Source organism: Acanthisitta chloris, unplaced genomic scaffold (assembly GCF_000695815.1).
Source record: "Acanthisitta chloris isolate BGI_N310 unplaced genomic scaffold, ASM69581v1 scaffold12995, whole genome shotgun sequence".
Taxonomy (NCBI): Eukaryota; Metazoa; Chordata; class Aves; order Passeriformes; family Acanthisittidae; genus Acanthisitta; species Acanthisitta chloris.
The window spans coordinates 132,319-148,626 of record NW_008675442.1 but is presented as its reverse complement, the minus strand read 5'-3'; the positions used below and the strand labels follow the sequence as shown (position 1 = coordinate 148,626).

The window sequence follows — 16,308 nt, the reverse complement described above, 5'->3', positions numbered from 1 at the left end:
TGCAAGGAATGTTCCATATTTGCTTTACTGGGATGATGTCTGTATCAACAGATCAGAAGGTGATTTGAGAGATCTGTGCCTCTTTGGCCTAGTTTGGAGATTTGGTTCTGAGTGTAAAGCATCAGTATTGCACGGTTGGGAGAGAAAAATAATTTATACCAACAGAAACATTTTATGTAAAGCTGTATTAAGTAATTCTGCTGCTTTCCCCAACACTGATGAGACCTCAGCTGCAGTATAGTGTGGTTTTGAACAGTGTATTTGGAGAAAGATGAGGACCAAGTGAGTGGTATCAAAAGCAAAACAAGAAAGTGCAAAATGTGGCCTGTTGGACTGAAAACGTGGAGATTATTTTGGTCTGGTGAAAATGAGACTGAGGGATATTCATGGTAGCAATCTTCAGATATGTTAGAAATTGATCCACAGGGATATGATGTTTTGTCAGTTTGCCGTAGATCAAGTAGGGCAATAGTACACTTGAATTGCTACAGGGGAAACATGGGTTAGGTATTAGGAACACCTTTATAATATGAGAGGCTGAAGCACTGGAATAGATTCCTCAGGAAGGCTGTGGAATCTGCATAATAGAAGGGTTTTGAGGATAGTATGGACGAACTTTATTTAATGTTTTTGTTTTATCTTGTGTCGGGAAAAAGAGAGGGGAGATTAGGTGCTCTCTCAGAATCTCTTTTGATCCTTTCTATGCATCACAAGTCCTGTATTTTCTTCAATGTGTAATCTGAAATTTAGGGAAGATCTGACTCTGGTCTGTATGTCCATCTAGTGTGTCTTTATCTTTCTTTCTCCCCCCTCCCCCTTGTTTGTTTTTTGTTCTTTATTTCCTTCTTTAGCTCCTACCATTAGAAATCTTTCAGATGCTGGTATTACTAAGATGTAGCCTTTTGATTTGTTTGGGTTTTTGTGGTGGGGTTTTCTTGGGGGGGAGAGAGTTGGTTTGGATTTTTCTTCTTTTTTCTTTCCTTTTTTCTTTTGTATACATTGATGATTAAGAGAAGACAAACCCAAACTTCCTCATATATTGTCAAAAGTGTAGAAAGGTCATTTGACAATAGTTCTAAAAGCTTAACTATTTTACTTACGTGGTTGATTTTTATACAATGACATCTTTCCTTTCGGCTGAGCAAGCATATCTAGTAGTAAGGACTAAACCAGGTGCACTAGTGAAATAACTGAGAGACACCTGTTTTAGGAAATAAGCAACTTCCTTCTGCTTCTTTCCTTTTTTCTTCTGTCAGCATTTAACTAAGAAAAAAGAGGGCGTTGGTCGTCGTAGAATTTAAAATGTTAAACCTATTAACTGTTTAAAAGCTAATCAACTTTGATTTGAGAAGATTGATTTTTCATTTCAAAGCTCTCTTCATACATCATGGTTATAATTTGAAAACATGAAATAGCCTGAGATAGCCCATCTCATTGGGAAGAGAATGTAATCTTAAAATAGAATCTTTAGGTCTGATGATATTCTGTCTAGATAAATTTGTTAAAACATACTAGGTTCAGTGTAGAAGTAAGGTGTCATGAAAACAGAGTAGCAATTGAAAGCCTACAGTTCTGCTAGATCTGTTTCCTCAGGAGATTTACTTCAGGATATTTGTCCTAAGTGAAGATATTATAAAAACCGCAACAAACCACAACAACAATAACAAAACCCCAAACCACACCCCTCTTAAAGTAGCCTCAGAAATTTTTGTGCAAGGATTATGGGAGATGTATGGATAAAGGTACACTATGTACTCAGCTGGTAGAAGCCACTGCTTGTGATTTTTCGTCTTCTTATTGTGAATCCTTTTGATCAGATCACTGTGAAGCACAAAACCATCATGCACACAGTAACATTTTTAATTTTTTTGACACATAAAAATAATTTATTCTCTTTACCCCACTTAACCTATGTAGTAATCTATTTTTAATTGAATACCAGTTCTGCTTTCACTAGTGCTGCTAGCCCATTGTCTTCCTGCAAAACAGAGGCATGCCACAAATCATCTGAGCTCCACTACAGCTATTGAATACTGTTAGAATGTTGGAGCTGTGAGGGCAGCCATAAACTCAAGAAAAAAAGTGTTTATAGAAATTCTGCTAGAAAGAAACAAAGTCTGAGTTATATTGCAAAGGTACCCAGGAGGCTGAGGAGGAATCCTTTTCCTTATACAGCTCTGCCCAGGCATGGCTTTGTGAGCCATTGTGACCACCTGGACATAAAACCTGCCACCTGCCTTGCCTTAACTCATCCACCTTTTCTGCTAATGCAGGAAAAAATATTTCAATTTGTCATAATGGACAGTGGGGGCAGAAGGGATTCTATGAAGAAATCCTTTTGCTTATATTTTCCATTTCTTCTGCAGTTGTTGCTAAATCATAAATTTATCACAGCAGGAGCTTGCTGTGTTCATGATGATATATCATAGTGACTTACGGAGATGGAAAGAAAATCACATACATACAGTGCCAGATTTCAACTAAAATCTCATCACTTTACCCAGACATCTTTCTTTTTTTTAATCTGTCTCAAGAGTTTTACAGATTTTGGAAATTTTGGGTACATTCTTCCACTGATCTCTTTGCAAATGTATCATGGAGTTCTTACATGTAAGTGAGTTTGGACTACGAGGCAGGATGATGGTGCTGCTGGCTGAGCCTCCTCATAGTGAATTTTCTGCCTCGCTCAGGGTTGAAGCTCTATTCAGTATTAGCAATCCTGATTGTTTTATCCTTATTAAAACAACAATCTCACTTTAGCTCTAGTTCTGCTGTATTTTTCAGTAGTTTTGCTATTTATTTGGTGTTGGTATCTTCTACTTTTGTTGTCTTGCATTAGGCTCATTTATTTATCTGGTCTCACATATTTCTTCAGCCTGGTGTTATACTTAAGAACATAGTGAGGTGTTTCATTTCCACATGTTTAAAATTGGTCATGAAAAGTTTATGATAAATTTCTCTCTATATATTAAAAAAATATTCCAGGTGTCTTGTAGTGCTGTAGCACCATCATTTTTTTTCCAGAAATAAATTTGAGATAATCTAAGTTGCAGATTTTGTCATGACTATGTCACAGTGGCATCATCAGTAAAGGTTCTGGAGTTTAAAGAGGAAAATAATCTGTATGCTTCTTTAAAAATACACTGTCCTTTAATATGAGCTAGTTCAAAACCAAAAGAGATCAAGGCTATAGCAGTCATAGTCTTTTTGTGAGCTTTAAAATTAATACGGCAAAATCATCTAAGAGATATTGAAGGACATAGTTTCTCATTTACAATTAAATTTTCCTCTGTGGAGAAGAGGGGAAAAAAAACCCCCAAAGTACAGAAGAGAAGAAAGGGAAATGATTCAAGGAAGTCTAAGAGTCTAAACTTGCAGTTTCTGCTAAAAGCTTCCTTTTGAAGGAAGGAGAAGGGTTTGTGGTCTGTTTCCAGTTTAAATCTGTGTATATAAAGCTCACTGTTAAGGTCTTTCAGCCTCAGGATATGTGAGGATAGTACTGTCTACTTAGGTGCAACTGCAGAGAAGGATGACAATAACATCTCTGCCTTGAATCACCTCCTTGTACACTGGTCAGTTTTCAGCTCAGAGGCCATCATTAGCTTTGTATACTTCTCCAGAAGAATTGAAGTTAAAAGCTGTGGTCTGCTAGGCAAGGCGAAGAAAGTAAGTGTCATTATAGTTTTCATTTATCTAAGAAAGATGGAGAAAATATTCCCGTATCAAAAGAATACAAAGCTGTCTTGTTTGTTTCCTTGCAACTAATCAAAAGAATACAAAGCTGTCTTGTTTCTGTTTCCTTGCAACTGCCAAACCAGGAATATCTGAGAATTTTATTTGTTTTACAGCAAAATAACCAGCATACATGTAGATAAATGTATCATGCAACGAGTGACCAACTGACTGACAGGTCAGACACATTTACTTGAATGAGGTTGCATCAAGCTGGTGACTGGTCACTAGTGGGTTTCTACAGGGCTCCTTTCTAGGGCCAGTGCGGTTCAATGCAGTTTTGGGCACCACAATGTAAAAAGCCTATAAAGCTATTGCAGAGTGTCCAAAGAAGGGCCCTGGGAACAGTGAAGGGCAAAGGCGAGAAGCCATATGAGGAGTAGCTGAGGTCACTTGGTTTGTTCAGCCTGGAGAAGAGAACTCATTGTGTCAGAAGGGGAAGTGGAGGGGCAGGCACCAATCTCTTCTCTCTGGTGACCAGTAACAGGACCCAAGGGAATGGCCTGAAGTGGTGTCAGAGGAGGTTTAGGTTAGGTATTAGGAAAAGGTTCTTCACCCAGAGTGTGATTGGGCACTGGAACAGCTCCCGAGGGAGATGGTCACAGCACCAAGCCTGACAGAGTTCAAGAAGCATTTGGGTAATGCTCTCAGGCATGTGGTATGATTGTTGGGGCTGTCTTATGCAGGGCCAGGAATTGGATTTCTGTTGTATTTGTGGGACCCTTCCAACTCAGGTATTTGATAAAAACCAATGCTGAATAATGATTTGAATATTTGTAGGGACTGGGGGTTTATATCACCTTGTTTTTAAGACTTCATCCCTGAAAAGCTGTGTTTCTTTCATGGATACTCTTTAGCTCTTTAGATACTGACTTGTGTTTTTGAAGGTACTGTTCAGCTGCTGTTACTCCCAAACTTACAGGCCAATATTTTCTTACCCAAAAGTGTTGAAAGGCAAATTTATAATTCCCATTGAGTCTGATACTAAAGCATCTCTTCTACTAAAAAAAACTGCTACAGGATTTTTCTGGTAAAATCTAAACTATTTGATTAAAAGGATTTTTAAAATAGTAATTTTTTTTTTGTTGCTCTAAACAGTATGCCCAAGATGTACTACAGCTCAGCACTCAACAACATGGTATAGAATAGTATGAAGGAAAATTAAATCATCTGTACTGACTATTTCAAAAGCATAACTATAGGCTGAACGCTGGATGTGGGAATAGTCTGTGCACTCTAAGTCCAGTTGCATTCAAAAGAGCCAGTTGGATTCACAAATAGCACCATTTACTGAATGCAACATGTATGGATGGTTCTTTTGGATTGCTGGTGACAAATGCATCAACTGCAGAGTAGCTATATATAGCACTAACAATACAATTGCAATCACAAGCATAATATCCTGGGTCAACACTCAGCATAGCTGAGGATGCAAGACTTGCCCAAAGGCCTTCTGGGGGGGGGCAAGGATGACAAATCTGTCAGTCTGCCCTGCAATTTCATGTTGAATTCTCATCCCTCAGATACAAAATTGGGGTACTTCTTATACCTGGTGGGACTGTGGTCAAACCTTCTGTTCTTTGTGGGTACATTGTATGGAATATTTTTTGGTAGGAGGCGTACTTGGCTTGTACAAAACATTTCTGGATATCAGGTAGAAGGACGAGATTGAGTGGCCTCCATGCTGCTCCATGTTCCTCCCTGACGCCGTGGCAACACAAGCCACAAGACCCATCCAGTTTCAGTATTTGCACTGTGGGCTCCATCACATGTTGAGCTCTGCATTTGCTTCACTCCAACACTGACAAAGCCAAATTAATTTTGTTGAGCTAAGCTGGAAAACTTGTCTGGGTCCCCCAATACTGGTTTTTACAGTGTAGGCAGGACTGACATTTGTGACTCAACTAACCATGTTTTTTTAATTAGATCACATCCTAAAGGAAAAATATTGCTAAAACATCTGATAATATAAAATGGATAGGGGTTTTCTAGGAAAATATATATATGTATAACTATGCAAATAAAATACAAAGTGGCTATATTGTTTGTGAGGCTGTGCTTAACGAAAGCAAAGCTTAGAATTTCTACCCTCAGTAGAGAGGTGACCTGCAAAGGTGTATTCATTTTTGTAAGAAATGCTTGGCATCCAAGAATCCAAGGTATCTTCTAAATCCATTAAAATCACAACAGGAATCTTTAATTGAAATATTTTATTCCTGTATCTGTCCAGGCTCTGCTTTTTCTAACCATTGTTTAGGGAGAATAAGGTGGGAGCATCTGTACCACAGCTGCTGTTCAAATAGAGCAATGCCTTTACTGTAGACAAAACAGTTGGCACAATTGCTTTAATTTATTTGTTTATGACAAGCTAGAAATAAGAAGGCTTTATATTCTTTTGAAGTGGGAAGATTTTCTTAAATTTATTGAGTTTTTCAAAAAATTGTTCTTCCAGAGGGTGTTTCATAAACTAGGTTAGGCAACTATCCAGCAACTTTTTTATTTCTGTGACATGAGAAAGGAGATTCTTCTCTTTCTGTGCGTCATTTCTTGGCATTGTTAGGTTTGATATGAAAGTACTTATTAATAGTTTCCACAAAGATGCTATGATACATTTACAAGAACTTTCCAAATTTATTAGTAAGTGTACAGAGGGCAAACTGTTTTCTTTTTAAATAATTGCAAATGGAATCTCTTCCATTCCCTAATTTTCCTAACAAGTAGTTTTAATATCTTTTTTTTTGTCTTCAGCTATATAATCAAATGCGTCTGGTTTTAAGTATAATTCTGTAACAAAAATTCTTCTAATTAGTTCAATTTAAGGTTAGTGTTTGTGCAGTCTTTATTACATTCAAATTTTTAAAATTACTGTAAAGATGTATATGAAAAAAAGAGAATCTAGCCAGTTTTTATCTTTGAGCTCAGAACCAGTATTGTAAAGCACTGATACTTCCTCACCCTTTTCTCAGAGCTATTTATTACTTAAACAAAGGCTGACAGCAAAGCTCAGTCTATAATATGTAAATCCTCATGGAAAAATAGTGCCAAAAAACTGTGTGTGTGTGTGGGGAAAATGGGTCCAGGCAGCTGCATCACAAGGTTTGACCACTTTGGTCTGGGGTGCCAGGAGATTTGAGACAGATGTTTTCAGACATGCCGCATGCCTAAAACATTTCCAGGGGTCGAGCTACAAATAGTGACTTAATAAGTGCAGAAACAGGAAAAGTATGTAGGAGGACACCAGAGTTTATTCACCTCTAGGTGCACAGCCAGCCTCTTTACATTACATCTGCCTGTCAGGGTTGGCTATTTAAGCTGTCATGCCCTTGGTATTGCTCTTTGTCTGCCTGTGAATAAAGTGCAGCATTGTGATTACTAATCCCACTCCAGTGACTTGACTTTAAATGTGGTTTTGGAGCGGATCCCGGAGTTCTGTTTGCTAAGCTTCCTACTCCTGTTTCAGAGACACCACTGGAGATCTATGAGAGAGAGCACTGCAGACTGCCCTCCTCCTGTAGACCTGTCGCCTTTCCCCTCCCGCTGTGCCTTTTTTTTCCCCAGAAACTTTTTGAAGGAAATCAATGGATACCAAAGTGATCTGTTTATTTTTCTTTTTTTCTTTGCCTCCGCTGACAGTGGGAAATCACACTGGTCGCATCAAGGTGGTCTTTACTCCCAGCATCTGTAAAGTGACTTGTACCAAAGGCAACTGTCAGAACAACTGTGAGAAGGGAAATACAACCACCCTCATCAGTGAAAATGGCCATGCTGCTGACACTCTGACAGCCACTAACTTCCGAGTAGGTAAGTACCCTGAAACTGTATTTGTCCTTAGCTGTCCTCTCTTGACTAGCAGAGGGAGGAGATGTTTTGTTATTAATACCAGTTGTGCATCTGTTACTCTTTGTTTGGAGGGCTGTGCTGAGTAGGAACCATTGTATGTTAGACAAGCTTTCTGATATCCTTCGGAAATGTTCCCAAAAGTTCCTTTTGTGTCAGAGGAAAAAACTCACATATTTTTCATCTGAATTTTCAGCTGCAGGGCTGCAACATGCTAAGCTGAAGCTTTTGGTAAAATTCATCCCTCAGAGTTTGTGTTAGCAAATAGAGAAAATGACAGATTCCACAAAAAATTTTGTTTCCTCTTTTTTACTTCTTGAATAGGTATCAAATGCACATAAAATCTAGCTAACACGGGGAATCTGTCTTCCAAAATTTGTTCAGCAGTTCCTTAAAACTGCAGTCCTTTTTAAATATACGTCAGCTTAAAACTTTCTTACTGCTGAAAGTAAATCTGACTTGATATTTGGCATTTGTAGAAACTGAAATAATGTTAAGTCTAATTAAAGTTATTAGTGCCAGTAATTTCTTTGTTAATGTTGACTGTGTTGAAAGAAATCCTGAGAACTAGCTAGGATGATGATTTGCATATTTTAGCTGTACTCTAGATAGGAGTTTGTGGGCAAGTATTAGTCTTGTAAGCTCAGAGAAATACGAATATATGGATACATACCTAAACACTTTTAAATTTGTCAGTTCATGTTATAGTATACTTAACTGCTCTTGGAAAGTATTCCGTAGTTATCCTAAAAATATCACAGCGTTGCTTTCCAAAAAAAAAAACAACTTAATTATTTTGCAACTTTCTAGTCAAAGAATGCCAGATAAGAACATTGTAATTTTAGTCTCTGTCTAGTATAAACATAATGTTCAGGCAGTGCTGAGGCTGGCCAATATTGCCCTTCTAAAAGTGCACTCATGCTTAGGGTGGGGGAGTAATTCCAAATTATATTTCTTTTCATCTGGACAGAGTATACAAAGAGCAGTTCCCTCTTTTAACACTCCTACTAGACTGTCAGGCTGTGGGTGAAAGCCCTTGAAGTTACTAAAGCATTCTTTGATAATAAGCATGTTTGTAAAAATGTATATGTTTTGGACTAATAATAAACCAGTGTTTTAAGAGAGCAATACAGCGCATTTTTGGGCATGTCTATGGTTGTTCAGAGGCATTCAAAAAGAAAATGATTTTGTAAAGGAATTGTAAATCAAATACTTTAAACTCGTGTTTACTGCCAATGCAATTTTTACCAATGTTTTGGCAAGAACCACAGCTAATGAAGTTTTTTGTTTAATTTTCTGACTGCTGTGAAAGGATAGGGTTATTCTTTCCCCATTTCATTTGACCTAATTTTTCTATTGAGATCATGAAATGCTGAGAACAGGCAGTCGTGTAATTTGTCTGCTATGTAAATCTGTGCTGTAACATGACCTTCTTTCAAATACTTGAAAACTTGGAGAGTGGAAATTGACCTGTGAAGACGTGTTCCACACCTTCCTTCCTGGCCTCAGGCCATGCAGCTCCTGATGCACCGTGTGCAATGGGCTACTAGAAATATTCAACAAAAGCAGCCTATAATAGTATTCGATGGAAAGATAAGGGAGTGTTAGGTTTAAAACTGTATAGAAACAAGTTGCTAGGCATGGATAAGGATTTTTAACCTGCCTATAGCTATCTTCCATATTACCTTAAAAAGATAAAAGGCATTTATCACAGCTCTAAGTGCTGTCATTTTCACAGAAGAACAAGAAAGAGATCTGAACTAAGACTTGAAGGATCTCCAGTTAAAAATAAAAATGCTGTGTGAACTTTTTAATACCTGAGGAGAGATATCCTGCACCTGTAGCTTGAGTTCTTTCACTGATCACAGATTTTCCAGAATCAGTGTTTAAAATACATGCTACTGAAATAATTTTTAATATCTGTTCTCTAACTACTGCCTCTCATTAACTTAGGTTTGTCCTGGTGGACATGTCTCCTGATACATAAAACAGAAGTAATTAGCATCTTCCAAGATCATTAACTTTTGTTATATTTTAAATATCTGTATTATATTTCATTTGTGCTTTTTGCTTATAAGTCCCTCTTGTAAACTTCTTTACTTACTGTTTATCCAAAATGCATGGAAATCGATTTGGATCATGTGACATTTAAAAGGGCAACCATGAAACAGAAAGTTGGGTCAGAAAATACATATTTAAAGCAATGAACAGCACTTTTTCAGTATGTTCTTTTAAAAGTGTTTGTTCTTCCTAAAACCAGAAAAGATAGTCACATGCCCTATTTGGAAAACTAACTCATGTTACTAATAATAGATACCTACTGTAAGTGAGGAAATTAAGAATCTGCTTTAGGTTGTTAGTTTTAAATGCATTTCTGCAGCAGGAGCAGCATTTTAGTACACAAGGTTGAATTTTGGCTGTGTGATGGCAGATTACACTGAAACATCACTTTGCTTTGTTCTCAATAATCTATTATTTCTATTAATTAACCACAGTAAATTTTTTTTGTTTTAAACTTTCTGCTGAACTTAGTAAACACTTTTTTGTTTTCAGACTATAAATTGTAATGCTTGTACTACAGCTACTCAAGCTTTAACATGGCTTATTTCAGATTCTTAAAATGTGCTTAGTTCAACATTTCAGCTGAAGCTTTGTACCAGTGAGTCCAGGCAAGGAACAAATGCTGTTTCCTGAAAATTTTATAAGATATGGATAAGCCATTAAAAACAAAAACCCAGAACAAGGGACAGATCCGATAAAATTCTACTCTTCAGGTAGCTAAGATTTTTGGCTCTTGTCAAAAATAGCTCCTAGCATTGCAATTGAAGGTGATGAAGGCTTGGTATTTAAAAGGAAGGACTTCCTTGATTGCCAGGCTGCTTCAGTGAAACTTTGGGGTTTTTGCAGTTTCATTTTGTGAATGGGATTTGTTGCACAGCTAAACTAACCAACCTCCAATGTTTCATTGGCTTGGAGGATGAAAGCATTTAATCTGAGTGGAAACTTCTGCTGAATAGATGATCCTCATTATTCTATTGGATTGATGGATGTGCAATCTGTATGGTGTTTTAGTCCTTATATATCTATAGAGGCTTGTAAAACAAGGTCGATATGTGTGCATAGGAAAGGATGCAAATAGAGTAACACATGAGGTTTCTGTCTGTTTCACTGTTGAAGTTACTCAGTGATGTGCCCTGTTTCTCCTCAAAGTTATTCCACATTCCAATTTTGAAAGTGATTTTCTTCCTGTAAGGTGTGGGAGGACAGCACCTAATTTGTAACTATAAATTGAAGCAGTAAGGAATTAGTAAATGCCCAAATTAATGCTTTCACGCTCTTCTGTTTTTTCACATATTGTGCATATGTATTTAATTATAGATTTAAATTCTATTTTTTCCATAGGATCCCTGCCTCATTCGTTGAAGATATATGAAAGAACTTAGTAAAGGAAGCAGTCATTTAATACTTAGGTTTATAGTCACTGTTCATTTGCAGCCCTGCATCTTATTTAATGCAGTTTATTCAAACTGTTATAAATGAGAAGTTAGAGTTGCATGCTAGTCACTGAAAGTGCATGTATTTCTGTAGCAATTCTGTGTCTGAGGACTTGGCAGTGTCTGTGTCAAACAGGGAAACAGACTCATAGAATTACAAGATGGCTTAAGTTGGAAGGGACCACCTCCCACTTGACCAGGTTGCTCAAAGTCCCATCCAGCCTAGCCTTGCATGCTTCCAGGGATGAGGCACTTACAATTTTTCTGGGCAACCTGTTCCAGTGTCTCATCACCCTCACAGTAAGCAACTTCCTCCTAATACCTAAAACCTACTGTCTTTCAGTTTGAAGCCATTCCCCCATGTGCTGTCACTACAGGCCCGTGTAAAACGTCACTCTCCAGCTCTCTTATAGGGCCCCTTCAGATGCTGAAAGGCTGCAATTAGGTCACCCCAAAGCCTTCTCATCTCCAGGTGAAAATGGTGTCCTAAGTGAAAATTTATCCAGTCCTTTGTATTTTAGAGGACAGAGTGCATTTATTTAATTGTAAATTTTGAGACTTTCAGCGTGGATCACAGGGATCTGTATGTTCTGTACCCTGTTGCAATAACGCTAAAATTCTGTTACTTCTTGAATTTTGGCACTTTTCCTACTGGAATTTTCTATCAGAAATTTTCCTGTTTTACTGTGTTGACTCTGTAGAAATGTTTTAGTATAATTGAGGTTGTCCAGAAGTTTCCAATTATGTATAGACAGGAACTTCCAAGAAGCAGCAGAAACTTTTTCCTCAAATTTTGTTTGGTCTTCTGTTGAAAGTAATGAAAGAAAATTTGACTGATAGATTTTAAAACAATAGGTTATTCAAAGGAAATTTAGTAAAAAGACTTGACTACGTAGTTATTATCTCATACCTAGGAAAGAGTCTAGAAAGTCTAACTATTTGGAACTGTGAAGATTTAAAGCAGTTATCTTACAAAAAGTTCATAGAATTTCTGAATTTTATTCAGACATCTGTGATCATGCATTGTTATCAGTGCTGTACGAGTTAACATTGCTTTTTATTCAAGCACTTCAGGTCTTATCAAAGAATTGTGTTGGTTAAAACATTTTTCTGTAGTTTGCATACAACAGGAGATCCAAGAGCAATAGATGTTGTTTTCTTGCTGCCATTTGGTATGTAATAAAGTTGTTGCTTCTTTGCTCCATATCCTACATACTATACATATCCTACTACATTTAAGAATGTGACTGTGACATTTGAGAAAGATTTTTCAATATCATTTTGATGGAAAGGAATATTATAAATAATATTGGAGGATGAATTTGATGACATAAAAAGACATAAAAGGCTAACAGCTTGAGGAACTATTTGTGTAGATTTGTGAGAATTTACAGTCACGGCCTCTTCTGGCAACATGTGAGGCGTACACTGTTCCGTTTTCTACTCATTAAATTTTACTCTTTGTTTCACTGGGTTTAGTAAGAGTTGCTGGAATGGCAACGTGTTAGAGGAGATGCTTTTTTCTCTATTTTGATGTGGTGTCTACTACTTCATGACTGATGTTAGCCTGAGTACATAGCCCATCACGTTTGACCTTTGTAGCTCATGCGCCAGCAAAACACTGTTCTGTGGCTTCATCTGAGAATTAGCGGATGTGCGTGTAGCTTCTCAAATGGAGGTTTTAAAATAATTGGCAACAAATTTCATGCAGAGGTTTTTTAATTCCTTTTGGTAACATAACTAGGGAGAACTGTGTTTTGGGTTTTTTTAAGGCTTCCATTTTCAACTTGATTATGTTACATCAGACAACCTAATTGCTTATTTCTGGAATAACTGCCTAGCTCAAGAACAGTGTATGATAATTCATAGCCTGGTTTTAGTAGTATATTCTCTGTGGGCAAGAATGAAGTGTTGCTTTGAAATATCCTTGAGTTTTGCACTAGAACTTGCCTGTCTGAAGAAGATATGATGTAAGAACCTTCCTATTCCTTTGGTATTCTCAATTTTGTCCTTTTAATGTCTCTGTGGTGGCTACCTTGTAGTTCTTATTTGTTTCAACTGTTCCTGTAGCAATTATAATTTGTGCCTTTTCAGACTTTGTTGGTCTATGCTTCTTTCTTTTTTCTTCTTTTTTTTCTGCCAGCTGAAATATTGTTTCTTTTAACAGACACTGGCAGACACTTGAAAATTTCAGAACTCTCACACAACTTGACTAAGAGAATAGTATCTTCAACTTTCTGCAGCAGTAGTCAAGGAAGTTGGTCAGTCTTTCAGAATGTGTGTGCGTGTGTCTCAGGAAAAAGCCCCAAACAAACCACTAAGAAAAGAAAAGTATCAGGACACTAGAATTTATCCAGTGCTTTAACTAGTAACTTGAAATTTCATCTGTATAAATCATGACCATGCTAGAAATATTTATTCATGCAACAACATTGTAATAGCTGTTAGCAAAATGGAGGCCAGGTATTTTTTTCTCTGACAGTGAACTGGATGACTAAAGTAGAAAGAAAGACAAATAATGGTGGGATGTCTTTATGAATTATCCTCTGACCTACAGTAGATTCTAAGAAAAAGGTATTTCCCAGCCTGAAGAGCCATTGCAAAATGATTTGGGAAGAACCACGTACAAGCATCAATTTAATAGATATTCCTTTTTTTCCCCAGTCTCCTTTTGTTCTATAAATAAATTTGACCAGAGAGCAGAATGAATGAATTTACTTACAGTCCAGGTAGTGTAGTATAGGCTTTCCTAATCTAACTACTAGTGGACTAAAATTCTACCCTGTAATGTCAGTGTACCATTCTGTAGTCCAAGCAATGATCAGAGGTTTAATGCATTTTCATGGGCCACCAATACTCAGATTTCAAAGAGAAGTTGTGTTCTATGGATTTTGTTGTCATTGATGTCCAGATCTGTTCAGAAGGAGCGATATCTTTCCCCATGTATTTACTGGTACATGTCATCAACAAATAGTTCTGGTTTCTACCACAGATCTTACAGCATCTGTGAGCTCTTTCTTCATTATTTCAAAATAATTACTAAAAATCGACATCTTTCACTCTGATTCTAAAGGAGGCCAGATGCTTATTTAAAGAAAAGAGATTGTTCAGTCAGATGATTTTAATGAGGTTGAACATAAACAAACCTGTTAGCAACTCATTTCCACTCCCTTGCTCACCTTAAGGACTGCAGACCATCACTGTGAAGCAAAAGTCCATCTGTTCTCAAAGCATTCCCTAAACTGTATATTACAGAGAACACAGTTTTTGGATGTGCAGTCATAGGAAAATCCACAAATGGAAATGGTACAAAATCCACACCTGCAGCCATTCAAAAACACATGGAGTATGTTTCCCTCAAAGTTAAAGTAAAACAGAACACAAAGTTAGAATGCATAATGTTTTATTTTACTGTATATGGTTTTAATTTATAGGGATTAGTTTATGTACATCTGACTTGAAGTACTGTAAAAAGAGAACTAAGAGTGCCTTTATTTGAATGATTACATTGTTGCATATTCAAATAAACACACTACCTTGTACAGCTATAATTTTGTTATTGCTAAACCAAATGTCTTTGCACATACCTCACTGAAGATCAAGTATATGCCAACTTTGGCTTAAAAAAGAAAGTTGCCTTCGAATTATGCAAGTACAGAAGAAAGAGGCTGAACAATTTCTGTACTGTGTTAAAATATGGCATTTGTCATGGATAGATTTCTTAGCAAATGAGTTTGTATTTAATGTGTCCTTCTGGACCTAGCACAAATAGAGTGAAGCAAGCAGCTATTGCTGCTGTACTGATACCAGTCTTATCCCCATTCAGCCTCTGTATTGTTTATTCTGGTTTTGTTTATTTTGCTCCAGATAATTCTTGTCTCTGCACCATGTAGTCTGTATAACTTTCATCTATCCATTCCACCTATAATTAGTTCTTAGATTTGAGCATCACTGCAATTGAGAGGCCTGTTATGTAGTGTAGAGGCCCTGAGATTTCTGGATCTTTCTTTTAGAATGTGAACTCTATCTTCAGTATACACACATTTACACACTTTGAGTTTTCTATGTGTCCATAAAAAATCCGAACTGTTAAAATAGGGAACTATGAACTTTCAACCAGAGATTTACAAATGTAAATCAAGTTGAAATCCATGGGAACTGTAAGCTTTTTCTACAAACCTCTTACAAACTCTTGAGGTATGCCAGTCAGTGAATAAAAGGAAAACTGGATATTTGCTGATTGCACAGGAAGAGGGTTGAGGTTTAAGGACCCTGTCAGAGTATTTCTCATCTGTATTTTATTCAGCCAAATACTTCATTAATTTGTCATGTTGGTTGTATTCTCAGTTTAATTTAAAGATGGTAAGCTGAGCTACCAAATCAAATGTCTATATTTGATATTATTAAAATATTTCAAGTTTAGAGGAACTTTCAGCAAGTTTTAATTTCATAATTGGGGAAGGAGTTCTGTGACCTTTCCCTGAGAGGGACTACATCTATCCCTAAGTTCTGTAGGACAGTGGTCTCCAAACTGTTTTGATTGCACATACCTAAGAGTAAAATATTTTTGAACATGCCCCTAAAATACGTATATTTTATAAATTATAAGCATGTGCTACTGTATATATAATCTATACATACATCATAAACCATATACAAAACAAAAAATGAAAATGGAAGAAATAAAGATGAAAACCTCTTTTATTTATTTATTATATTTTATTTATTAATGTTATAAAACTTATTTCTATCCAGCATCCTAGTAGATTGTGTTGCATACCATCTAGGGTGAGCACACACTGCTTTGGAAATTGCTGGTATAGGTAAACGAGGAGACCAGCTTTGTAATATAAGGTCTGGCATTACCTTTCTGCAGTTAGTATATGTCTATCATGTCTCACTTATTGTTTGATTATATTAAATTCAGCCCGTTACGTTAGATGTTATATATGCAGCTGCTAGAACATCTTTTTTTCTATCTAGTCGGAGTTCTATAGAAAGCCTGTTGTGACAAGGGGGAAAAAGGATTTTTTGTATTTGCACACATTTCAGCACAGGGTTGGGTACAACACTGCAGTGTGGAGCTTGTCAGCGAGGTGTTATACTCATCTCAGGGGAGTTGGGTGCATGGTTTAATTGTTTGGAACTGGACATAACCAAGCAGAGCATCGACTGTGTTTTGGGTTTACACAGCTCATCCAACAATTTATGCAGCTATAATGTGTTGTTATAAGAACCACAATGG

General features: G+C 36.8%; 1 protein-coding gene across 2 annotated transcripts in view; it reads left to right on the top strand.

Moving 5' to 3' along the window:
- LTBP1 (latent transforming growth factor beta binding protein 1) overlaps positions 1-16,308 on the top strand; it is a 175,356-nt gene that overhangs the window by 38,910 nt on the left and 120,138 nt on the right. Inside the window, exon 3 of one of the 2 annotated variants that reach the window (XM_009075762.1) lies at positions 7,366-7,533. In XM_009075762.1, the coding sequence (XP_009074010.1) occupies positions 7,366-7,533 (168 nt within the window). Of the gene's footprint in view, positions 1-6,990; positions 7,534-16,308 lie in introns of those variants that run through there. The other variant, XM_009075761.1, reaches the window with a different exon arrangement.